Below are 26314 nucleotides of genomic sequence, written 5' to 3'. Positions count from 1 at the left end.
AAGCAGGGATCAAGTCAACTGAACTTTGCTGACGGAGGGAAACTGCATTCGCCGCTTGCGGGTCGAAACAGAAGAAGTTGATTTGAGTCAGAAAACAATTGGAATGTCAGACGTTTCATTATTGAATATATGAAGCAATATCGTAGGAGTAGCGCAAAAAAAAACTAACTAATGCAACCCGTTTGGTCACACTAGATCTCTTGTGAAGAGGGATTGGGCGAGAGCGCTTGGAATCAATAAAAGCACAAACTTTTCTCCTACGCGTTTACCTTCGTTCTAACACAACCCTGCAATCTCCTCCATGATACTGTAATTCCCAATCGTTTATTGCTACTTTTGTTAAATAATATCTGAGGCAGGTTTCAGGAAAGAGCTTGCCATTTGTGCGAAACACAATCCTCTTCCAGATTGCTTTGCAATCATTTTGCAACACAAGTTTCTCGTAAATTTATCTCTTGAAAAACCCTTAAAATGAACTTTATTCTCAAAAGTAGTTTCTTTATCATTTACAAAGGTTATTTGATTGCACCCCTCAAATTAACCTCAAAATCTGGTTACAGATTGTCATTTCGGCTGCTAAATAATGCATTAGTCTGAATATATCCATAAGAAAACTTTGGTCCCTTTTAGGGAATTTTCCACCAATTATTGGTTTATTGCCGCTAATAAATGACAAGAAGTTTACTTTCATCGTTTTGGTCAATATTACTCTGTGTACTAATCGGTCTTAAGTGTTGAGCTTAAGAATAAGTTTCGAGTTTGATATCAGGAATTTGATAAGTCACTTCTCCATCGTTTCTGAGGAAGTCGTCATCATTGCTATCAAAGTGAACCCTTTGAATGAGCGAGACCAGTCGATCGACCTTGTCTTTCAACTCTGCTGCTTTATCTATTTTCTTTCTCTTCTTGTACAAAGGCTTCTGTAGATGCCTCTCAGAGAATACTCGATTTTTGAAAATCGATCTTGACGTCAGACCTAACCAGTTCATAAAATGTTCCGTCATGAAGTCCACGATCTCGTATTCGTTAGACTGAAGGTCGTTGTTACGTTTCACTCTCTTGAAATTCTCCACGATAATTGACAGGAACATGTTCACAAGAATGAAGACCACGCCTATACTGTAGAAGAAGAACATCATCGGGCCCAGCACCCTGTTGGCTTTTTCCAGAGTGACGTAACTAAACTTTCCGAGCATAACACTGATAAGGGTCTCCACCGTGGTGACAAAAGTGTGAAATTTGTACAGCTCGTGCGAAAATACCAAGTAACACAGGTGAGAAAATCCGACAAAAACCAGTCCAAAGATGATTCCAAAGTGAAGGAGCTCCTTCGCTGCGCACTTGAGAGTGGATCCGAGAAGTGACATACGGCGGTTAAACCTGAAAAGTCGAAGAAACTTCACAGATATCATGAACACAACAAACGCATAAACGTAACCAAATAACTGATCGACGAGAGCAAGATGGTGGAAGTTGACGAATTCATTGGGGTTCTCTCGAAAAGTCTTTTTGGTGAACTTGTCCAGCGCGAATCTGATGAAGTACAGAGCGATACTTGTCCAGGATAGACTTAACAGAGCTATCTCGATCCAGGTCCAGAACGCAGTGAGGTATTCTTTCAAATCCGTCTTTAGAAGTCTTTTGAACTCGCGGTAGGTGAAGATAATGGTGAAGACAACGAAAGAAACTTCACATATCAAGACAAAGAGTAGAAAATTTCCAACGTAGCGGTCTATACGTGTTGATAACAACTGAATAAAGGGAACTACACCACCAGCAGCCGTGAACTCCAGCAGCAAGTTCGCCACGCAGTAGAGATTGCTGTATCCATTGTAAACAGTGAACTCGACAAATACAGCGCGCGTGTATTTGTCGACCCAGTTGTTTGATTTCAAGTCACTTATCACAGTTCCAGCGCCATCTATTGTTGACCCAAAGTCTGCTTTATATCCCCCTCCGCGATAAAGTGCAAGATGACCGAGGAAAGGTCGGGATTTCAGTTCAGTTGTACCCCTGTAGCGCCATGCGCTGTACTCTGGATAGGAAGAAGCATTTTGATTGGTCAGTTTCCAACCGGGTGCGTATTGAGGGGTCCGATCCTCGGAGTCCCAGGAATACTTATCATCACAGGCATCCGGCATGTGAACATTAAAAGCACTTGCAACTTTACATGTTCCTGAAAATGGTAAAAACAAATTATAAAAGCTCAATACTTTTTTTCCCTTCCTATTCTGCAATTTTGGCTGCTTTGAGTAGCATTACTGTGGTTAACTGTCAACTCAGGTATCAGATAGAAAGAAAACTTGAGCGGGAAAGACAGGAGACGTAGGATCAAACGACCGCAAAGTTGCAAAACCAATTATTCGATCGGAGTGAAACTCGCTAAAACTGAGAACTGTTTCAAAACCAATGAGACAGTTCCTTAGTAGATAAATGGATAAAGGTAGGAGGAAGGTTTCTAAAGAAACTGTGGTGCTGATTTGGTTGGGGGTATTTCAATATATAATTTGGTTTTATGAATAGAGTTGATGATGTAAATTGGCCACCGGAAAGATATTATAAAGGTGACGTTTCGAGCGTTAGCCCTTTGTTATTAAATGACAAAAATTCCCTTGATAATTTGTTACGGAGTCACATCCGATTGGCCAACAAGGTAGGGCTGATTGCTTAACACTGGTTTTGGAGACTTTTTAATTGCCTTCAGTCAAACGAAGAACTTTTCGCGCTGATGAAGTGTTAGTAGCTCGTACTATTCGCTTTCAGACCCGTTCAAAATATCCATTAATGAATTAAGTACCGAAACAACTAGTAACTCCTCTCTGTATATCTCGACAACTTCGTTTACGTTTCTCTCCTTGTAAATCCTTAGCAACTTTAACCTAGAATTGCAAAAATATCAGTTCCTAACTGAGATTTCAGTCACCTTAGAACGGAAAATTTGTTCCTGCAAAAAAAAAACCATCAAACCAAAAACCAAAAAAATTGAAAATGCAACTCTCGCAAACTTTAGGCTCAATACGGTATCTCTTCACTAGCTCCCTGTTGACGACGCAAACGCCTTCGTTTCCTTACCGCTTTTAACACGCAGCTGTCTCATCCGGGCAACGCCGACTACAAATGACATCTTGTCATTCAAAAAGCCTGCCCGTCCAGACTTGCCGTTGTACCAGCCATTGTTATAGAGACCTGGGACGAGTGTCTGTTCAACCCATTCCCAAAAGTCGTTCACATTAGAGACCTATGAAAAACAGTTAACGTTAGGGAAAATGAGAATTGTTGTAAACTTTTTCTCCCCTGCGGCAAGTTATAATTAAACTTAAATCAAACCCCTGATTTTGACACTGGTCCTTTACCGCAATCAAAAGATCAATAATTTTTCAAAGGAAGTACTGATTAATTGTATAATCCGTTTCCGCGGTACGAAAACTATCAAAAAAGTTTCCACGCTGCAAACATGTGGCTTAATTGTTTAGTGGGTAGTGATGCCCAATCAACAATAGAAGTAGTAGTGCCTACCAATGGCCTGGCATGGGTTAAATCCGTCGATGGATAAAATCCTAACGTCAGCGACAAAATGAGAAAAAAAAATTATTTTCTTGTCCTCTCAGTTCTGCCGTTTGTGCGCCAAAACGAAGATTTCACTCATGTTGTGAACAAGAAATGTTTTGGATTTTTTTCCTTCAAGGTTAATTGAATGATCAGAGGAAAAGAAGGTAAAATCATAGCTAGTATTTGCCGTTTGCCATTCTCATAAACATCATGTTGTAACTCACAATCTTTTCAAAGACAAAAAATTCTCTGTGTAACATGTACTAACCTCGTAAAGTTTGATGTCGTTGTTCTGTGAAGCGGTGCTCCTCTTGACGTCGATTTTGTCTTCATCGCGATAACCGAGAGAATCGTAGTTACCAACGAAAAGATTCTCCATGTTTTGTGTCATGTGGTGTGCATACGGGTCTCTGTGGGCGTAGGCTATCAAAAGTACCACCCAGACAAACAGGAAGTAAAATACTATTTCCCGTATGACAGAGTGCATCTTCCGCTCTTTAAACAAACGGACTCGTGCAACGTTTAGCAGTAGCTGGAAAAACAAATGAAAACTGAAATCAGAATTACCAAGGGACAAATTTTTTTCAGAGTAAACAATACGCACATCGGTCAGGTTAAGTGTTTCATTCATTTCAACTTTGCTATGCATTAAGATAAAATTTAATCAAACATAATTCTAAATGTACGATTTTATACAAGATGACTCAAAGATGATTTTCATCTCAACCCTGGATAATTAAATGCGTACCAGAGTTTAAACACTTATGCACTAAAAGCGAAGGTACGCACACCAACTGGGGAGATAGCTTCCAAAGCTTGAGGCGCCAGATATTCCTTTAATGCGACATGTCGTGCACGAGAACTTTCGCGTATGAAACCTTTGTGTTTAAAATTATGAAAAGACTTCACACGCCAGCCATTTATTAACTACCAACGTCGTATACAGCACTTGAATTTTCAATCACAAGAGCAGCAGTGAATAGTCACAAAGTTGAATTTCCGATGAAAAAATGAGCTGAAGGTTAGCAATTCTTAATTAATGAAAGACTGAGCTTAGCTGTTGTTTGAAAAATGTCTAATCTGCGAGGATTTTGTGGATTGTAGAACAAAAATTCCAAAAAAGAATCAAAAGGCAGCGAAAAACACGTTACATAAACGAAAAACGTAACAATTCAAAACAATCACAAAAACGTAAGAATCGAAACTGTGATGTCCTTGTCTACTCAGGACTTGTACAACGACAAACACCTTATCTGGTGGGCGGTGGCATTGTGTGTCAGCGACCTTCGCGTTACCCGTTTGCACATGCGGGAGATTTTGCTCGAGCCATTCCTCGTCGCGCGCCAACTCGGCGTTGATGACGTCATCGTCTTCATCTTGTGGCTTCTTCAGGAGTAGAGCGAATAAAACTGCCATTAATATCACTTTGATTGGTTGACTGACCAACACGTCTTGTGCCATCGACACAAACATAGAAATAAGCCATTCTGCTTGCTGTTTGTTGTCGAAGTTTAGCCCGTACAAAAGCGTAAAAAATCCTGCCACAGTTGCCGTGGATAGGCACAAAAACCAACCAATGTAAACAAACCACCATGGAAAGAGACATTTCATTTTCAGCTTTCTCTTTTTCTTGGGTTTTTCCAGAGGCACTAGCGCAGTAGTTGTGTTTACGGACTCGTTACTGCCGATAGACTCAGGGCGAACTTTGAAAAGAATGAAAGAAATTTCCTGTAGCTTCTACAATAAAGGTCTCCGAGAAAACATTGATTTGAAGAAACATATGTATATTCTCTACAAGCTTTTCTAGAGAGGAGACACACAGAAGGCGTTATGGCCGGGAAAGGGAAGGAGACAAGATTGAATGTCAATGAAAGGATAAATTAGTTTTAAGTAATATCTTACCTCTGTTGTAATTGATTGCCTCGTCTTTGTACAAGTAGTAATAAATATCCGAGGACAAATAGTCTGGTACCTCTCCCTCATGATCATTTTTAATTGGCATTTTTTCTTTCTTAGCTTTCTCTCCCTTGTTTTGCATCTCCTTCTTTGAGTAACTTATCTGGGTCTCCAGTAACGTACAAAACAATTCGTCATCCCATGAGTCCTGGCGCACCGTCACTGGTGAACGAATGCTGGTTAAGTTCTTCAACTGCACATTCCTTTGTCGTCTATCCTCTGACCCCATCTGAGGAGCTGTGGGCGTAATGTCGCTAAGCGATACCGCAGTCTGTTTACGAGGGTTTTGTGTTGGAGGACTGAATTCTGTGCGAGTTCTCTCAACGTATTTTTTCTTGGTCTTAGGACTGACCCCTCTATTCCGGAACAACTGAACTATCAGCAAGTTTATTGGGAAGACAATTAAACTGGACTGAATGCCGATAAGAATCTCATGCCAAGTGAATTCAAAGAACCCCAGGTCTATGATGACGCTGTTTTGTTGTTTCATCGGTGTTCGATACCACATTACGTTTACCAACATCGAGCACAGCAACAAAGACAAGCAACATGAGACACGCTGCACGCACGTGAAACGACTCCGCACAGGTCGAAAAGCGATAGAAAACCACAAATGTCCGTCGGAAAAGTCACGACTCGTCTTTGCTTTGAAAAGGTGCATAAAATCACGCAATTCGTCTTTTCCCGCCACAGGAAGCAGCCTATCAACTTGTCCATCACCTTGGTCACACGCCAACCATTGGTTGCACAGAAAAAAGAACTTTTCTTCCGTGTCAATATCCCGTATGACAACTTGTGACAGTAGCCAGGAGGGACTCTTGCCCGTGTTATCATGCCATATACGGATATATGTCAGACTTCCCAGACATTCAGGCGTAGTGATAAGGAAGGAGTCCACTCCGCCTGGGTATAAACACGGCCTGGATGTGCTCTTCAGCATATGCACCGCGCTCTGTCCGTCCTCACCTGCAACAAGAATGGAGACGTTTGCTGTGGTCCCTGTGTCCTTGCCACGTGCTGTGTGGACTGTGACTTCATAGCGATATCTGTCCGCTGGATTGTTATCGAGGACTGGTACGAGACCAACCTAAAGAAGAAAAGACATTTAAAAAGAAGTGTGGTTAAGAGACCATGATCATTCCGTAGCAGAATTAAGTGGCCCTGAGCCACCTTCTTGATTGAATGTACACTTAAATTATGATCTCGAGATTTCTATCGCGTGATAGTTGATGAGGGCAAGCCACTAATCAACTTTCAAGCATAGAATTAAAGAGCGAATGAGTTAATTTTTGAAAGTATAAATTTACTGGTCGCTCAAAACAAAACAAGAAAACCTCACGTTCTTTTGTTTGTCTTTATCTGCAGCTGCACACCATCAGACTACTTAGCGATTCTCGTAACCAGTCAGATTGCAGCATTTGAGATAGGACGCTGGTAGATTTGTATCAATAACTTTTAAACAACAATTACATTAATTGTGAGGCAGGATACTTTGGTTCTGCTGACTCTAAGCATCATTCAGTTATAACTTTTAGTTTTGCATCTGAAAGGTTGAGAAGAATTTTACTAGGCAAATCACTAGGCGAAGAAAAGCAAAACCAAAGAAAACCTGGATAAATTCAAAACTCAGATAAAAATTATCTTATGACACAAACCTTGTCGACATCTCGCCTGTCTTTTCTCCTCGCCCACACGAGCCCCACTACATACAGACAAATGATTGTGCAGAAGGTCGCCAGCAGTGCAGGATGCTTATGAATATTGGCGAGCTTCTTGAAAGAGTCTTTAATGTCCAGCTTATTTGGTGGAATAAACAGATCTGCACCGAACCATGTCAAGTGTGAACACTGACAGTATGTTAGATCTCGGTTGGTTTTGTTGCCGACCTAGAAGGAACATTTATTTAATCTTTAAATATTCAATGGAAAATCTGAGATTCGGGTCAGAGAATAGCTTTATATTGCTGTTAAAAAGCAATTTTGTCAAAGTTTTACTAGCTGAAAATGTTTTGTAGTGTATGGGTGACTTTAGGCACGTCAAGATCACTCTACATTTTACATTGCACACAAATTTGGTGCTAATGGTCAGTTTATTGGTCTAAAAATTCCATTTGCACTTTTAAATTAATTTAAAGTTTTGGGTGACTTATTATCGGTAAAAAGAAAGAAAAAAATAAAGAGAAAAAAGTAAAGAAAGAGTATTTAATACGAAGTCTAAATGCTAAATCTTCCCGTTCACTTTTTTGCGATCGAATGTTTTATGTGTTTTCGGAGGTTACCATAGATAGCATACTATACGACACCAAATTGAAAAAATGACGGTAGCATAATCGTGGATACTTTAAGTCGTCATTAAAAGTATTTCTGCTACAATGAAACACTCCTCACCTGACATCCTTTAGTGCTCCATTCCTTGACCTCCTCATCCCAGAAATAGCAAGCAGAACAGATCACGTCAAAAGTATAATTTACTACTGTCTTTACCGCTTCTCTGTCATACGCAATGGGTAACACCCCAATGTAGTAATCCCCTTTTCCTTTCATCTGCTCTTGTAACACAAACATCGTGTAGTTATCCAACGTAGAATCCTCGAATGGCAGACTTGTTTTGAAGTCATAGTTAGTTAGTGAAGGCTGTTCGTTGTAGCGAATGTAAAGAGTAAATTTTGACCTCTTGTCTTGTGGGAGAACTTTAGCTATAATGACGCTGTCGTTGTTAGGAACGGAAACTTTGTGAAACGTCATTGATCCGTCGGAAGAAGGAGTTTGTGAGATGTTCAGCGCAACCTATGGCGAGAAAAGTTAGGAAAGTGCCTAAACATGCGAGCCTCATTATCAACGCTGCAAGACGCGTGTTTCTCAGCCCGCGAGAGGATTTGAGACAAGTCGAGGAGAGGTTTGCAGGGGGGTCTGGCACAAATAATTAGTGCTACACTCCTTGCAGATCTCTCGCCGCCTCGCGTTTTTTTTTTTTTTTTTTTTTTTTTTGGTAACGCCTTCACCATGAAGTTGCGGGACATACAACAGAGCGAGGCTTCATAACCTCCCACAAGCAAAGAAATGCTCCTGCCGCAGCATCAACAACGAGGGCTTTCTCACAAGCCAACAGTACTTCAACTCAACATTCGTCCTTTTTCTCACGAATGAAGTATTAGATTCGAACAGGTAACAACTTTTTATCATTCAGTGGGATATAGGTACCTGCAAAGATTCCTTTCGAGGCAGTAATATATCGATTGGTGATGTCAGACCTTCAACAGGGATAGCCTCTCCGTCACTCCCTTTTAGCACCAAAGATAAAGGATTCGATTTGACCAACGTGAAATTACCGGAACTTTGGAATGGATTGGCAGATAACTCAGTCACCTAAGTAAGGTCACAAAATGATTATTGACGTTTCATGAAGTTTAATCGAGACAATGAAAAACACAATTTAAAAACCAAAACAACACAGAAAAGAAAGACCCCAAATCCTAACACTCACCGTGGTTGTGACGTACGAATTGGTTGTTTCATTAACCAAGCTGACTTTGTGAGGTAGTACGAACTGACTCTCCCCTCCCGCATTCAATGCGATCCCGGCTAGGTTATCAGGCTTTCGTTTAGACAACCCAACAGCCACGCTCCTGGTATTTATGACCAGCGGTTTCTGGCTGAGTGTCATGGGGCGAAGCACTGCGTCTGACGCGTCATCCACAAGCTGAAGGACTTTGAATGTGACTTCCTGGAATAAAAAAATACACAATTCCATTTCTTAGACTGTAGAGCGGAAATCATGACCAGGGATGAGATTGATTTCCTGACATGCAATTTGAATTGAGTGTCCTGATTAGGTTGGTTATTCTTCATTAAACTTTATGACTGGCCTAGGAGACTTCTGCTACACCCTCGACTAAGTAGATTAAAGAACAAAGGAATTGAAACTCGGTCATTTGTATATTTTCGCGCTTGGTTTCTTCTATTTTATTTAAATTCTCAGTGGCTTTCTCTGGCATTTTGCGTGGTCTAATCGGCCGTTACGTGTACGATGATTTAGTTTCAAACTAACTCTCGGTCGAAAAACTTTCTACAAGTAACCTAGAAAACAGTGTTTTGAAATAAAACCATCATAATCTCGACTGCCAATCAAACTGAGGAAAAATACAAAAAGGAGTTCAAGTGATCGTGCACGTGACCAACCTCAGGATCAGCGAGACGCTCGCGCGATTTGTTTTAGTGTTACATCTATTTCGATATTGTACCTATTTTGAAGTGGCATCATTCTACTGAAACCCTTGGAACATTGTCGCATAGAAATAAAACAAATACAGAACGTTAACCTCTGTGACGTTTTTGGTCGTTTCACTCAAACTTTCAACACTACTTTTGGTAGAAGCCAGTAATGTATTAGACAGTCCTTCGAGTATTTCACCAGCGATGTTTTCGATGATACCCCCGTCCTCCTCTGCTTGGGACTCTTTTGTCAGCAAGGCCACCATTTTAGTATGCTGCTTCGTTGCTTGAACCTGAGCATAACAATTACATTATTAGCCCGATTTGAGCACTAATAGAACAGTATAGGAGTCATGCTAGATTTTGTGAATTACTCGTATGGTTACAGTCCGAATTGGACTCCACTCAGTCCTATTACCATTATTGATATACAAAAATGTTATGATGAACGTTTGTTATGATGAACATTTGTTAGCTTCCTGATTGGTTTGAATGAATCTGACATAAAGCAAAGGAGGTGGCGGCTATGGAAAAATTTTGGAAGTTTCTTAAGTCATACCGTACGAAACTTAGTTTTAATTTTGCACGTTTATGAATAATAACATTAAGGAGCCACTAGCCAAAACGACGAAGCGGTCCTATCACAACGTACACATGCATTGTTCAGACAAGACCACGCTTGTGTGCAACCCACTTTTTACAACATGGGAGTGTGGAACCGAAGTCCTAACCATTCGAGATTCGATTATCTCTTAGTAGAGACGCTAGATTGCAAGAAGTGAAGCAGACTCGATCAAGCAGCTAAAAACTTTTTGATCCCAATCTGTCAGTTATATAAATGTGGTTTCTTACCTGCGCCTCTACTTCAGTCTCAGAAGGAACAGCCGTTGCGGAGTTCAAAGACCTCGACACTATTGATACATCATTTAAGGTTTGAGGACGAATCTCGGCCAGGTACCCGACCATCGCCGACCGAACCTATTAAAAAGAGACGACAAAGTGATCAACCAATAATTTTAAGACGGCTAACTTTCAATTTCACCGTATGCCAGATTTTTAGTAAGTAAAGAAATTTTTACTCCGTTATCTGAATTTCAAATTTTTACGTTCCTCCTCTTTTCATATGCAGAGCGCGTAATTAAAATCTTATAAAGGTCCAGGTTATCGGAGTAATATTCTGCCGTCAAGGCGTAGCGTTTTCGGCCAGAGTCTTGGATTTCTCTCATAGTGCTCCTTAATTTTCCGATCAAGAGTGTCAATGAGATACCGCTCGAGAACCCCAGTTAAAGAAATCTGAATAATCAATGTCGTTGCAGGTAGGAAGAAGTTCGGTCGTTTTATAAACGTGTGCTGCCATTCCCTATCTCGCGCGGCGTTAAATGTAAACACCTAAACAAGACGTTCCTATGGTTCAGCGGTAGCATTTCGCGGGTACTTGTCGTCGTATTCTTTTTCATTAAACACTCGTTTAAACTTCATCGTAACTCTTGTTCTCGGAAGGTTTCGAAATTTTGAGACCAGTTCTCTGATCAGTAATCTCTAAACAGTGCACTGTTTGCTCATTTCTTTCTTTCATGAAAATGTTACTCTAATTTTCTGACTGAAACATACCTCTTTCTTGATCTCCTCCTCAAACACATCGTCGCCATCATGACTGTTGAGTATGTCGCTAATGACGTTTATGATTTGTACAACTTCTTGCAGTGCTCCGCGACCAATTTCCTTTTCTAGCTGATTATCTTCCTTGAGGGTTTTATCTGTAATTTCCTTTTGAGTCACATTTCTCGGCTTAACCTGAAAAATTATAAACGAGTAAGGAAAAACAACTCAAATTTGACATCTTCATGATACATTAGGGAACTCTTCGTTTCACTTCGGATGATAATTTAATTGCTTTTCTCCAAAACGAAAGTAATACCTGAACTGGCAGCGTTATTTTCGAAAATTCTCCGAAGGCGTCTTTTATCAACACGACAACACTAATGAAATAGCGAGCTTCGTCTTTGCCAACCGGAAGTAGCACTTCTTGGCCCTGTAATGAAGGACCAAAAAAGACCAGTTCACCATTTCGAGGGGAACCTGGTACCTTTCCGTCAGCCGGGTGTGTGATAAACATCTCATAAGTCAGTGGTTGATGCTCATCCTGCCAGTCCCTGCACGAGAAATTAAATCTCGTATCCAGTTCCCTGCCTGCCCGGGGTGTGACGTCACATGTGCCTCCTTGTGGTGGGGTGTTTGTGAGTATGATATATTCCGCGATGCCTTGGCTTGCTTTTAAGAAAGCATGAAGAAAAACGTGTGAAATTAAGAACAGGCAAGGAATTTAAACAAGGGAGTTTTTTTTCTCTTGTGTAAAGGTGACCGCTGGATCAGTAAAAGAGTTAATTCAAGGAGGAGTATAAAATAAATACAATTTCAAATGTACTCCAACCCAAACAATTGCAATATACGATTCGATATTGCAATATACAGTCGATATTGTCCTTTAAACAAGTGCCAATCTCTCTCACCGATATTAGCTTGCTGATTTTCAAGGAGGTAGTAGTATCAGCTACGTCAGTTATGACGAACGAGAATTCGAAACTGTCAACTGTGTGAAATCCTAGCTATGCCTACATGGCAAACGCTCTGTTACACGGTTCTTCTCAAATATGCACCTTTGTTACAAGCCGCTTTTTCTCCCCCATGCAAAAGCTTCAAATTAATAGAGCACCATAGATTTTTAATCCTAAGTTATTATTGTGCAAATTGTAATCGATTCGTAAAGTTTTTACAATTTAGTTCATTGCCGTATTGCATTGCTGGCCTGAACAAGTGTCCGGCCTAAATTTTTTCAACTTAATAAAAGCACGCCGTATACTGACTTCTGAATGACTGGTAGTGCACTTCTCGACTAGTTAATGGTAATTGATAATTAATTAATATTCATCTTAGATGATCAGTTGATGATTATTAGTGTAATGAAAACAGTCACCTGAGTTTGGCCGACTCACGGTCACTTTGATTCTGTATTCACTGCTGTTGTTAAATGTCCCTGCAAGAATAAGAGCTTCTGGAGAGTTGAGAGGAGTGAGAGCTCGCTCTGGCCAAACCGCAAATGGCGCGGATGCATTTCCGTTCATTACAGACCAGCTGTAGGTTAGAGGTTGGTCCCTGACACAATCCAAACATTCTGTGCTGAGATGAAGTCTTCTGGAAGGATCTAAGTACTTCCCACAATTGGAAACACAACTAAAACCGACAGTAAGATAAGAATTAAGAAACTTGAGATACGAAAGATTATTTTGAACACGAAAAAAACCACAAAATAAGTTGAATGCGGAAGAAAATTTCTAATATGGAAAGATTAACCCAAAGAGTAGCTAGTTTGGCTAACGATGCAAAAAATGAAAACCGATTGGAAATTAAAAACATCTCTCTCTTACCGCATTTTGATGTCAGGGGGATTCCCCGTTAACACTATCACCAGCTGGTTTGCTGTTGACCAGCGACCGGTCTTTACAGAACTCACATTTACTGTGAACTCGTAAGTTGTTGATTCAAAAAGCTGCTTTGCTTCAACAGGAAATGTTATCCCCGTGTATTCAACCTGGCCATCCCCATTGCCAAAGCAACCAAGTCCAGAATTTTTGATACCAGCAATGGTTTTGGTAATTTTGCAAAACCAAACAAAAATCAAATTTTCGTTTCCTTGGGACAGTGGATCATGTGACTCGGACGCATCCAATAAGAGTCTTTGTCCCCAATCATGTGATCTCAAATGCCCACCGGCAATGCTAGCCTCGATATTAGCTCCAGCAATTTTGATGAAGGTGAAGTCAGTGTTATCGATCTGTGGATCAATTATTGTCACCTTGAGTCGAAAGATATATTCGCCAGGGAGCAGGCCAAAAGCGGGAATAACCAATGAGGACTGATTTGTCAAGACGTCTGGAGGCAGACTGTGAAAAACGAATGAAAAAATGCATCTTACTATCCGAAGCTGAATGTATAATATCATCGATAATATTATGGCGCTGAATATTTTAGTATATTTTAGTCTAAAATGTCTCAGTGTTACGATGACTTTCGTTCGTTTATTGAAGGCAACGAAGGATGGAAGAAGGGTTTTAAGTCTATGTCGTTTGAAATTGCGCTATTTTTCCGCAAATTATGGGTCAAATTTTTCCATACGCTAGAGACTTTATACTCAACAGGTTTTTTTTCAAGTTTTGCTTTAAAAGCCCTTGCTTTCAGATATCGCAAAATGTACCGTAAGTGATGGAATGACGTGCGTGATTAGTGCCAGTACAGACACATATGGGGTAAGTTTGGCCCATCATATCTTTTAAACATGAACGGTGACCTATCTTTGTTGTTGTATTTTTCGACACAAAAATATTTGGGAACATTGACGGAAAGTTTGAAAAAAACTGTTCGATAACTTTTTTTCCCTCAGGAATCAGCAAAAGCTCGCGCGGTTTCTTATGAAATAAACTTGTAATTAAAAAAAAAAAATTGTAACACGCTGCTTTCATTTTTTATGGTTATTGACGTCAACAAATGGACGACCCAAGACTACAACTTACCCCACTTCTCTTCCTGACTCAGGGGGGAGCTGTAGATGAGGCGATGATGTGTCTGCTTTGTAAACAACCCAACTAAAAGCCGCGACGAACAGTTTTTCGCTTTGAATTGTCACTTGCGAGGTCAGAGTAAACTGCCTTCCATAGCTCAGTGCAGCATCATTCGTTGGGCTGTTTGTTCCTCCAATCACTTTAACGATAGGAATAGGGACATTTTCGTTGGCCACTAGAACTGAAGCCCCAGCTCTTTGGTTAGAGGCCTCGTTCCAGGCCCACACTTGCGCGTTAAATTGTCCTTCATCTAAGTAAACATGGTTAACAACTCTTGCATAATAAAGCGATGGATTAAATGGAAGTATTATATGTGGGTCAATAAGTCCTTCCGCCTTTAACTGGGTGTTATTAGTGAATCCCTTGCGATAAAGAGTGACGTTTTGACTCCCATTGCCTGCGTTGAAAACGAATTTCGAATCTGTTCCCAAGCTCGCGCAGAATACTACGAAAGTGATGTTGCTCCCAGGCTTTCCTGGCCCACTGACAACTAAATACAATCCCATCACGGAATGCTGTAACGTAATTGTCCTGTGCAAGTACTTAGTCCCAAGGCTGTTGTAAACCTTAGCCGTAACATTATAGGTTCCGGGCAAAGGGTAACGATGCGTTGTAACTGCTTTTGCGACTTCTCGTAATTCATCATAAACCCCATAGTTCCAATCGTACTTTAAGCAAGTTCCCGTATCCTGAGTGATACTGAAGGAAACTGGGTATTCAAATGGGATCGTGTTTCCCGTCGGGCCTCCGCCCGCAGCTCCCGGATGAGCAGAGTATTCAGAATGCATGGCTCTCAGTGAAGCGTTGGTGATATGCTCCATGATTTTAACAGGTGCTGTTAACTCGACACGACTTACTAAGTTCCATATGATCAGTTTAGCTTGGTAACAACCCGGCTCTGGGTAGGAAAAACTGTAAGTAAAATTTGTCTCTTTGGGATCGATAGTTCGTTCTCTGGAGACTATTCCGTTTCCGAAATCGATTTCGTATTTTGCGCCAAGTAGGTCAAACGAGGAGGAGTTTCGAACAAATCGGAAGTCGACTTTCCTTGAAGGCCAAATCAAGGTGTTGTTTTGATGGAACGAAAACCCTTGTACAGGATCCATAATGGTCACGTTATCCGTTGCATTTTCTCCCGAATTGTAATTTGACGTGAAAACAACGACTGTGTAGGTCCCTTGCATCATATACGAGTGACTGGAGATAAATTTCTGATTTCCAAAGCCTCTGTTGTGGCTTTCACTGTCCCTTCCATCTCCATAATCCCAAAGAATTTTGACATCTAGCCCTGAAGAAACAGTAACAAAAAACGGCACAGGATACCCAGTTCTTGCAACCGGGTTAAAGCTCAAAGATAGTTCTGATATTCTTTCTGTGAACATAATTACAGCTGTGAGCGTTTTTGGAGATGTGACGGAATTTGACAGTGTGATATCGATTGTGTAATTTCCCGGGCTCGGGCATAGGGTGTTTCCTAGCCGGATAAACTCTGATGTACTACTAGTTCGGTGACTTTCTATTGGACCGTGGCCATGCAGTACGACGCTGAGGTTGATATTTGTTCCCGTTGCCCAAATCCACTCGACGTCAACCGACTGACCAAATTCCTTATGAATTACACTATTTCCACTTTTGAATTTTAATCCAGTGATGACTTCATCGACATAAGCAATCGTTTGAGCTACGTCGCTACCTAACTCATTTTGACATTTCACGATCACCTCGAAACTGCCCACACTGCTATAGATGTGTAGCAGCGGGGACGGAAGGTTTGAGTCTGAGTAATTCTGTTCTGAATTATCTCCAAAGTCAACCTCGCATTGAAACAGGTATCCGTACTCGAAAGTGACGCGTATTTCACTTGCATTTTCAGGGGTGGTTGCTTGACAGGAAACGTTAAGTCCCCGGATCTGTAACGGCGCACGTGGTTTTCCTACTTCCACAGTGGAATTTAGATATACGGTAGCCATACCGAGACCGTTGCGAGCTGTGACTGAAACATTAAACGCTCCAGATTTTCTATACGTGTGCGCTGTGTTGTTTTTTGTAGTAACAAGCGCAGAGCCATCGCCAAAGTTGTATTCATACTCTACTCGACTTCCCTTTAGAATCGACGTCAAAATTACAACTTTTTCGTACATAATTACAGTACTGTTCTGGGCATACGCTACAAGACCTTCTATGCTCTCATCTACCACTGCTTTGGCTTGTATAGTATTATTAGGCCCCACAAGGTTGTACGCAGTAATTTTGACTGTAAATTCTCCTGCAGAAGTATAATTGTGGTGAATAGTTACGTTCATTCCTACAACGTTCGCATTCAGAACTTGAAGAGCGCTCCCATCAGAATAATCTAGCACGTACTTGACATCACTTCCTGCAGCGATTTTCCACGATATCACTGTGGGTGATCCAATTTCTACTGGATTTATCGTGGAAATGAAATCCAAGCCTTGAATCTTTTGCTGTATCGTTATTGTTTTTACAGCTGTGTCGGAACTAATCTGATTAACTGCTTTAACCGTTACATTATACACCCCGGTGTTGTTGTAAGTTTTAAGCACCTTATCAGTCGTGACGACTTGACTTGTACTATTGTCGCCGTAGTTGATGATATAACTAACGTTATCTCCTTTGATTTGTGAAAAACGGAAAGTGATTTCATCACCAGGAGAAGCTGGGTCGGTCACAGTTAAAGCGAATCCTTCGATTCTTTGTTGCGCATACACGAAAATCCATGACCATAATCGACTTATAACGTTATAAGCCTTCACTGTTACGTTGAATGGGCCCTTATTCGGGAATGAGTGTGTAATGGTGTGGTTGAATCCTCCAGTGGGAAGTAAAGAACCTTTGTGTGGATAGGAGCTACTGCTGTCATTGAAATCCCAGAGGAAGTAAACATCCGTGCCCTCAGTTACGTTGCTAAATAAATGCGTCTCTTCCCCAACTGCCACAAGCTCTCTACCATGAAATAAAGCCGCAGGCTGTACGCCGACTGTGATATTTTTAACAGGATCCTGAACAGTCACATTATAGAACACAATCACATGATTAACAGCATTCTCTCCTGTAAAAATCACTTGCCACTGGCCGGAAAGAAATGTCCGGTTAAAGAGGAAGCTCTCGGGAAATTCCCGTAAAACGAATCCGTCACCGAAATCTAGCCGATATTTGACATTAGTTCCCGAACCTTTGGTTAAGTTAAAAGTTATCGTACAGTTTGAGGGCGCAGGATTCGGGAATGCGGTGATACCCAGTCCTTCTATGCGCCTTTGCACAGAAAACGAGAACGAAGCAAATGCAGAGGATATAGCGTTGGAAACGTTTACACTGATGGTATAGAAACCTGTTTGGTTAAAATGGAATTCGATCGAGTTGCTTGTACAAATCATGATTGTTATGGAATTGTTACTGTGCAGAAACCACTCGTAAGTTAAGTTATTTCCTTTGGTAGTGTTGGCAACGAAAGTGTGATTGTCATACAGCTCAACTCCAGTAAAGTTATCAAGGGTCAGTCCTGAAACTGGTTCTATCACAAGAATTTCCGAGCTTGCGTTGACAAGCACCTCATTTCTTAACTTAACAGAGACAAGGTACGTTCCACCTTTGGTATAGTTGTGGAAGACCTTTGTTTTATTGGTTCCTTCCTCTGTTACTCCATCTCCGAAATTCCAGTAATAGTATTGGTCTGATTCAAAAGGACCGACCAGTGAACATGATGCATTCAATTTCAATCCCACAAAACTTTGCTTAGGTACGAAAATAGTAAGAGGGTGAAGGACCTGGACTTGAAACCAAGTTGTCCGTTTGAAAGCAAGGTTATATGCAATAACAGAAACATTTATAGTTCCAGTTCTTGCAAAACGGTGATGAACAGTTGTGTTGGAAATATAGGAAGTCACTGCACCGTCGCCGAAGTTCCATTTATACCGAACATTTGTTCCAATAGCAAAGGAAATCAACTTTGACTGGGCGCCGAGGTAGACTGGTGCAGAAATTATTGAAGCATTTAGAGAAGATATGGAGTCTTGGACGTTCACAAAAATGGTGGCGTTGACCGAGCTTATCATGTTTTTTGCCTCAACAAGAATAACGTGCGTCCCTAAGCTGGAGAATGTAATATTGAGCGGAACTCGTAAAGAACTCTGTCCTGCGTTTTGCAATTCTTGGCGTTTCAACAAAGTGCTCGTGTTGAGAAGCGTCCACGACACATTCACATTGGAATCTGTGGGAATTTCGACTGTCATCGTCATATTGCGATTAGTTCGAACACCATAAAAGGGAAATCCTGATGGATAAACAATTTTGATTTCAACGAGGGGAGTCTGGGCTAGAATTTGTCGAGTTATCGGTGCTAAAGTGTTTCCGAGAGCATCCTTAAATGTGACTCGGGCCCAGTACACTCCAGATTGGTTGAATTGGTGGTCTAGCTCGAATATTGAGGCCTGGGATCCAACAATATTGATCATGTAATCCAAGTCAGAAATTTCAGTTGACTGATTTTTATAAATATCCGCTCCATTTTGAAGGGTTTTCGCATTGACGCTTGAGAAATTGTATACTGTGTTTTCCCCTGGCTTATGAGCAACTTTCCCGTCCGTTGCAGGTCCCCAAGCGATCATGTCCCCGGGAGAAACGTCAAAAGTCTGGTTCTCTGGAAAAACTATCAGATTGTAGCCTGTTGTGATTGTCAAAACACCTAGGTCAGCGGTGATTCTGAAGTGACTTGCGCGCCGTGTCGTTGACTTGGAGGACTGAGAGCAGTTTCCGCTGGGTGAGGAAGTACAAGAAGCACTTGATACGCAGAGGGTAGAGGGAGATACACACCAGTGTATGAACTGAGAGGTACACGGTTGGCTCGTACACGACTGATTAGCTAGACAGTAGAAGGATGTTGGTGAATTACACACTGGTCTCACAACCTAAGGAAAAAAAAAGAATAAAATCAAATCACCATTATTTTTTGTCTTGTTTCCTTCAATTCTATTCCCAAGAGCCTGCAATGTTTTGTTTAAACAAGACAGCTGCGAAAAAATTCCCACGATCGTGACAAGACGATAAAAACATCTTTCTTTATTTCTTTTACAAACATGACGCTATCGACATTGCTGCTCCTCGCAGTATGAACTTCGTAAAACACCTCGCTCATCGTAGAGTCTCTGTGGCTCAGTGGTAGAGCATCAAAGCGCGGAATCCGAAGGTCTGAGGTTTGATTCCTCATGGAGACTTAAAATTTTTTCCTTGTCCCACGCTCGCGACAAGACGAAAAAACACCTCTATTTATTTTCGTGTCCTTGTGAAACAAGATAGGGCCATATGGAGGTTTGCAGCTCGAGAGTACAGAAATCAATTCTTCTCAAGAGTGATGCTTTGGTTTTGTTATGGAAAACCTCTATTCATTTTAATAGATTTTAGAAGATACTTACAAACACTTTTATTTGTCCTGCTGTTTGACCATATATTTCCAGAGCCAAAAGGCGCGCTTCGGAAGAGAACTGGGACGAGGGAAGTAAAAACACTCCACTACCATATGAGGATGCTAGATTTTGCACTTCCCACTGAGGTATTGGCGAGCCAGCTCGTACATAAAGGGGACCTGTGAAGTGGTTTACATGAAGTTTGTTTAGATGGAGAAGAAATTTTTTTGAAATGGTAAATTCGAGTTGTTATGACTAAGAAAGAGAACATCTTATTTTCTTTCCATTCCACTCATTGCGAGCACGCGCGTGGAATTTAAGCCGGGAATTCTTCTTCTCTTTGAGTATCATTTTGCGATGTGTATTCCCCCTTTGTGTCCCGAAAACCATGAGAGGATTTAAATTACCAACGCTCGGTATGGGTGATGGTCTTTCAATCGCAGTAACATCAATACCCTTCCATCTGAGCGTAGCAAACGTAGATAAGTCGGTATTGTGAAAATTTCTTCATATAGTATTTCGTGAACAAATTTTAGTTCCTTTCCTAACAGCCAGATTTTCGGCCCTTGATTCGTTGTTAGTGTACAAGCGGGTTGAGAAAAGATCTAGAGAACAAAACGGTTGCGGACTTTCGTCCGTGATCTACGAGGAAATGGGAGACGATCGAATATTTTCCCCGAGGTTGAAGCCTGCGGTTGCTATTCGTAACCTAACGTAGGAAAAAAATTGATGAAAGAAAAAGCGTAGGAAGTAAAAGCTTCCTAAATGGCTGTGAATCAACCCAAGAGTCACACCTGTAGGAAACACGTGCGATTATATTGAGGTTAGCTATCATTTTCAATCCCACACACTTTTTTGTTTTAAAATACGACGGTCCGTAAAAAACACGATCGCTTTTGTAATCTTTCATCTATAGCTAGGGGCTACCTGTGGTTAAATTAAAAAATTTCCAGCAATCATGTATATTTATCCCAAGTTATACAAAATCAAGCAAAATTTGTTTTAAATTTATTGATGATACTCAAGACAAGTGTAATTTTCCTTCTCTAAAAAGTAATTTCTCTTAAAGATTTCTTGACCATTTTGGAAAAGATGAGCCTTTCATAAGACATTTGAACACGCGGATAGTTTTGATGGGTTCTACTTAAACGAAATTTTCGGAAACAGTATCGATGATTATCTCAATAAGTGTCAAGTTTTCGGAGATAGTTGCCAATTTTGACTGAAATGTGTCTTCGACTTTTGTCTTTTCCGAGATATTATCGCAAATTTTAGATTTTGATACAGAGCTCGAAGCTTCCTCGCTGATTGACATTGAAACAAAATCCTGCTGGACAAGGAGATTTATCCACATTGCTACATTTTTTTTTTTTTTTAATAAATTGACATTTCAGATGTTGCTATTTTTATGAATAATTTAGCTTTTGATCTTAGTTTTAACATTTGTACTTGATATTTTAAAAAAAAATTGTTTACTAAAGAAGGGGACTTCATTCGATATTATTTAAATTAAGACAAATAAACGCATGTCCGGCGTAGGAAATTGCTGAATATTTACTTTAAACAAAAAGTCCATTACATTAGCGGAGACGACAAAAAAAATCGCTATAATGTTTCTGAGATCGTTAACAGCTTATGTGCTTTTAACAACGGCGTAAATAAAACGTTGTAATATCTCTTCTGTATTTCAACAACCTACGCAAACCTGGGCGCAGGAGATACTTGCCTCGACTCAGCTGGAATAGGTACCATTCGCACAAGCGTAATGTTTTCTTTAATATAGATAAGTAAAGTGAAATATTCTTCAAAATTTAAAGTGAACAATCACGAAAAGGTTCGCTGTCACGAATGAACAGAGAAAAAATTATCTGCTTCATTTTCCATTTTTTGTACGAGACGGAAAGAAAATCCGGCGCAATTTTTCGAAGCAAGACTAACATTGTTTGATAGTGTCAATCAAAACAAAGACGGTCAGAACTTTATGAATGAGGAAAATAAACAAAAAGGCTACGATATATATTTAGGATGTTTCATTGCAATAACATATATCAATCTAGGTTATGAAATAACCTGTATGTTTTAAATGAAAGGGAAGCAAGGCTTGATAACAACAGAAGAGCAATTCAAATTTCGTGGAAACCTTTGACTTACAACCTGATGGGTTGCTTAGAAACTTAAAGACATGTTGTATCTTTCCCCTGGAATAAGAATAAAATGTAAAATGGAGATTACATTCTTTATTTTCTCACACATAAATGCGTTTCGTTTACTCAGCTTTGTTTGAAATGTCATATTAATCAAGATGCTATTTTTCATAACCTCCGCGTCATAATTCTTGTTGAGTTTTATCTTTTCAAAACAAACTCTGTCAAATTTGTGCGGTCGCGAACCAACCGAAGGTTTGAATAAATGAAAAATCCATTATCACCAAAACAAACATGAACGCATTTTGAAACTTACTTGGCAAGGAAATATTCCTTTCACTTCCATTTTGAAACATCCATGTTGCCGCTAATGTTGTCCCTTCGTAAATTTTCGCTGTGCAGTGGAAAGTGTCTTCCGTACTAACAGTCGAAGGGCAATTCAACTCTGCTCTCCCTGGGAAAGCTTTAATGAAAATATCACGCTGAACAAAACCCACCGAGAATGCATTCAATACTTGAGCCTTGACAATGATTTTTCCCCAATAAACAGCTCTAAATCTAAATTCCGCGTTCTCCCCAAGAGATTCCCCATTGCCATCTCCGATATTAAAAGCCACACGTAGTGCGGGAGAGCTTCTATTGACAAAAACTGCACTTAAATTAATCCACTTGAAAACGGTTAGAGAACTGGAGTAGTTTATCACTAGTTCGTCTTTGAAGGAGCTTGAGTTGTACACTAAATTCTCCCAAGTTCCACCGCAGTGGTAGCTGCTGTCGCCAGTACAGTCTATGGTACAGTTTGAGCTTTGCTGTCGGGAGGAATTAAAAAAACTTGCACAAAAACACAAGTTGCCATTTTGTAGAGCAGAGAGAGGATATTTCAAGTCGCCACAAAGTCGTACGCAATCGTACGGTGTGAGACTCCACGGGCGATAGTTTCCTGGAGATACCCGGAACTCCCGATTTGTAGGGGACTCGGGAAAGCACCCTATTTTGAGATTTTCTTGAAGAAAAAGGAAAACAAAATTTCCGAACTTGAGCAATATTAAAACGTTATAAAAGAAGGTTGAGATCTAGGCAACTACGCAATTAAACTGGGAAGACATTTTAAGAAGCTATTAAAATTTGATATAGAACCTGAAAAGGGGACTCTTCAGATTAATAGTATGAGTTAAGACGGATTTATGATGGAAAGAGGGTTTATTATCGTGGGTGAAATCCATTTGGGAACTTGGATTATCGGAACTTTATAATCCTTCCTAAATAGGAAAACACGCGTCATCAAAATGTGAAACTTAGAAGGGGAAGATGGTCTGAAAAATATAATTCTTAGAGGCCACAAACCTACTTTTCAGGCCTTTTTAAGTTCATGTGAAAGGTCAGCAGAATACAAGGTCACCCCGAATCACAAGTGGTTCTTATAGTGTTGTGGAAAACCTCAAAAGCCAACCCTGAAAACTGATTTCTGGTTTTGTAATTCTACTTTAAATTGCTTAACCTAAAGTAAGCCTTCCTAGTAGAGTGGATAACAACGCCAAGTTGTTATTTAATCGTTTTTTGCTCTTTCATTTATCGTCTGACTGCGCTGAATCAAAACAGTCTCAACTGTAAAAATATCGAGATGATGGAAAAACTAATCAGACAATGCACGAAACGGGAAAAAACAGAGAAAATGTACAAACGCCAACTGATAAACAAATGTGTTTTCTATAGCTGAGGTCTAAATTTTTGAAAACAAAATCGTGAAGGAAAGGACTAGATCTACCCCGCAGGCCTCTCTATCAGTTTGCCAAACAAAGAAGAATATAATAAAAAGAAATTCATCACATACAAAGATAGTGGGTTGATTTTTTTTTTCAATACGTTTTCGCTTTCAAGAAATCACCATCGTAAAAGCTTTATCAGTCTTTCAAACTGTATAAGTAACAGGGCTTTGTGATGAAGATTCCATTTCCTTTGTGACTTTAAAAACGAGCGTAATTGAAATTTTCATCACAAAAAGGTGACGATTTCAATTTTGCCTTGCGTAAGTTCCAAGCAATTGTCGTTTTTAATCCTAAAAGGACATTAGTCCTGTTGTAAACATTGTACACTAAGTATTTTTTCCTCACGTAACTCATTTTGCATTTATCCCACATATGCAACGATTTTCGATCGAAAAATAGTGCGGTTGTTCCAGTAGAACAAGGCAGAGTAAGACATATGCTGCAAAATTTGAACCTATAGAAACAGTGAACCGTTGCCAAGTTGATGTAAATTACTGAAGATTAGAAAAAGCCAGACAGTTCGTAACTCACCGACATCAATAGAAGATGCATTATTGACCAAAACTCCACAAATCGACACAACCAAGATAGAGATTCGCGGAAAAAGTTCAAAATACATATTCCTTATATCCATATTCAATCTAACTTCGCTGACTTCCCGTCCACATTTCGACTTTTATTTCGCCCCAGCGAAAAGCCGCAGTGAAAAAGTTGGGATGCAGAAAGCAAACAAATTGAGAAACTTTCACATTTCGGTTAACATAACAAATTCGTCAGTTCGGTCACGCGCACGAACAGAAAACACCACGAATCCGATTGTCAGTCAGCAAAGCCCAACGTGTCAGTAATTTCCGGAGATTCGGTGAAGGAAAAGAGCAAAGTGCCAGCGATTCGGTGAAACGTTGACTTGATCTAGGTTAATTGTAGTTCGGCTGACAAACACCCTCGTTTTGAGTCGCTCTCAACAATAGGGTGTCGACAGCTGCCTCAAACAAACTCTTTTGATTCGTTAATTTTCAGGGTAACCTAATACAGACAAAACTCGGTGAATATTGCATTTACAAACAGTGGGATGATAAGGGTGATCTTGAAAAAGACAAATTAGTTCCATGATTATCATAAAAGTGAATTTTTTTGATAACTAAATGTTCTATTTGTCAGAAAAAAAAGGAATCGACTGATAGATTGTACTGCGACGAACGTCTGCCTATATATTATACGTTCCATTTTTATTATTGAAACACTGATATTGCTACTCCTAACTTTTTCACTTATTGCTGTCTGAATTTTTTTCATTCCTCGCTGTAATAGAATAAAACGGGGAAGCTCACCACAAATGTAAGCAGCGAGGGAAAGAAAAATCTTAAGTTTTAAATTGAAGCACTCCCAGAAATATTGTCGCATTTATAGTTGGCATTTATGGTACTTGGGTTTAATTTTTTGTGAGAACAGAAATGTGTTTATCACAAACCGGTAATTCGAGAGGCGATTAGCATTTCATTATCTTTAATTCCTTTAATTTTAACACCGCGGTCGAACTGAAAATATCAATTAGAAATAACATCATTAATTTCCTGGGAGATGAATGCGATTTCCCTCGCCTTGTATTGAATGCATCTGGGTTCGTGCTGTGTCCAGCGTACATCCAGTCCCTCTAAACCCTGTAAATATTTCACAGAAAATCAAAATTAACAGACCTCATACGAAGACAGTAAGCCCACACGCATGGCGCAAATGAATAGGCTGACATCCAACCGTGCAAATTTTTTTTTTCTCAGGGCACTGTTGTCATTGATATTCGATGGAAATACCTTTGAATATCTTGCCTTAGTGCAGCCACAATCACGCAAATGTTCATATGTTTATATTTCGCAACTTTCTTGTGCTTGCTCGACTGTTATTTCACGAATTACTTCCACTGAAGCAGTCGCCAAGGATTACTTGCGATTGTAGAATCTTATTTATATCACGTTTTTTTTTAATAATTTCAGCGCAATTTAAAAATGAAGTAGCAATGATAAACTCTCAACTGTTTTCTTAGACGCAACAGTTTTAACTCACTTGCAAGGTGGAAAGAGGCAAATTTGTAATGAAGCCAAACTTCCGACCTCCCAGCAAAATATTTGCAAAATTTTCAAATTTTGAATTTTGCTAAGGATTTCAATATGGCGAAACCTCCAAACCTCGGCGCAAAAGACCAACTTATGACTAATTTGATCATGGACTGACCAAACAGAAACGTGCAAAGAAGGGGAAAAAACCTGAAAGGAAAAAGGAAAAGAAACAAGAAGAAAAAATTGTCTGCAAAGTAATTCTGTATATAAATATTTTGTTAGTTATTATATTCCCAACATAATGATCATTTGATGACGGTAATGCGGAGGAAGAAGAATCATCCAAAAAAACTCCCAAACTCGTTCCCAGGACATTTTCCTCTTCTATTGCGCCTTGAGAAAAAAGCCCAAATTCGAAGTTAAATTAGGTCTTTGATTGATTGATTGATTGATTAAATACATATCATGACATCATCAATTAGTGTGCCTCACGTAATTCAAAATTCCATGTTTACATGAAGAATTGTTTTGGAGCGCCTCCTATGCCAAGACAGGAGGCCTCCGCCGATTTACCTCAAGGTTTAGTAGCGGGGGGAGC

General features: G+C 40.0%; 1 protein-coding gene and 1 long non-coding RNA gene across 2 annotated transcripts; both read right to left on the bottom strand.

Annotated features, from left to right (window-relative positions):
• Positions 1-447: 447 nt before the first annotated feature.
• On the bottom strand, positions 448-24576 carry LOC113666615 (polycystin-1). The gene is made up of 19 exons (XM_027182402.2): positions 24194-24576; positions 22213-22899; positions 19762-19931; positions 14285-19257; positions 13142-13657; positions 12691-12947; positions 11635-11987; positions 11328-11510; positions 10569-10694; positions 9824-10009; positions 8989-9228; positions 8706-8870; positions 7893-8291; positions 7161-7391; positions 5452-6592; positions 4798-5252; positions 3818-4081; positions 3073-3238; positions 448-2176 (listed from the first exon to the last, which is right to left on the bottom strand). The coding sequence occupies exons 1-19, from the start codon at positions 24294-24296 to the stop codon at positions 741-743; spliced, it is 12051 nt and encodes a 4016-aa protein (XP_027038203.2). The 5' UTR covers positions 24297-24576; the 3' UTR covers positions 448-740.
• Positions 24577-25151: 575 nt separating this feature from the next.
• On the bottom strand, positions 25152-25860 carry LOC149040603 (uncharacterized). The gene is made up of 2 exons (XR_016179732.1): positions 25724-25860; positions 25152-25323 (listed from the first exon to the last, which is right to left on the bottom strand). It is a non-coding gene; the product is annotated as an uncharacterized LOC149040603 (long non-coding RNA).
• Between the last annotated feature and the right edge of the window lie 454 nt (positions 25861-26314).

The sequence above is a fragment of the Pocillopora damicornis genome, chromosome 9 (genome assembly GCF_964200805.1).
Source record: "Pocillopora damicornis chromosome 9, jaPocDami1.2, whole genome shotgun sequence".
NCBI classification, from domain to species: Eukaryota; Metazoa; Cnidaria; class Anthozoa; order Scleractinia; family Pocilloporidae; genus Pocillopora; species Pocillopora damicornis.
The sequence above is the reverse complement of the archived record's forward strand: the minus strand, read 5'-3'. Positions and strand labels throughout refer to the sequence as shown.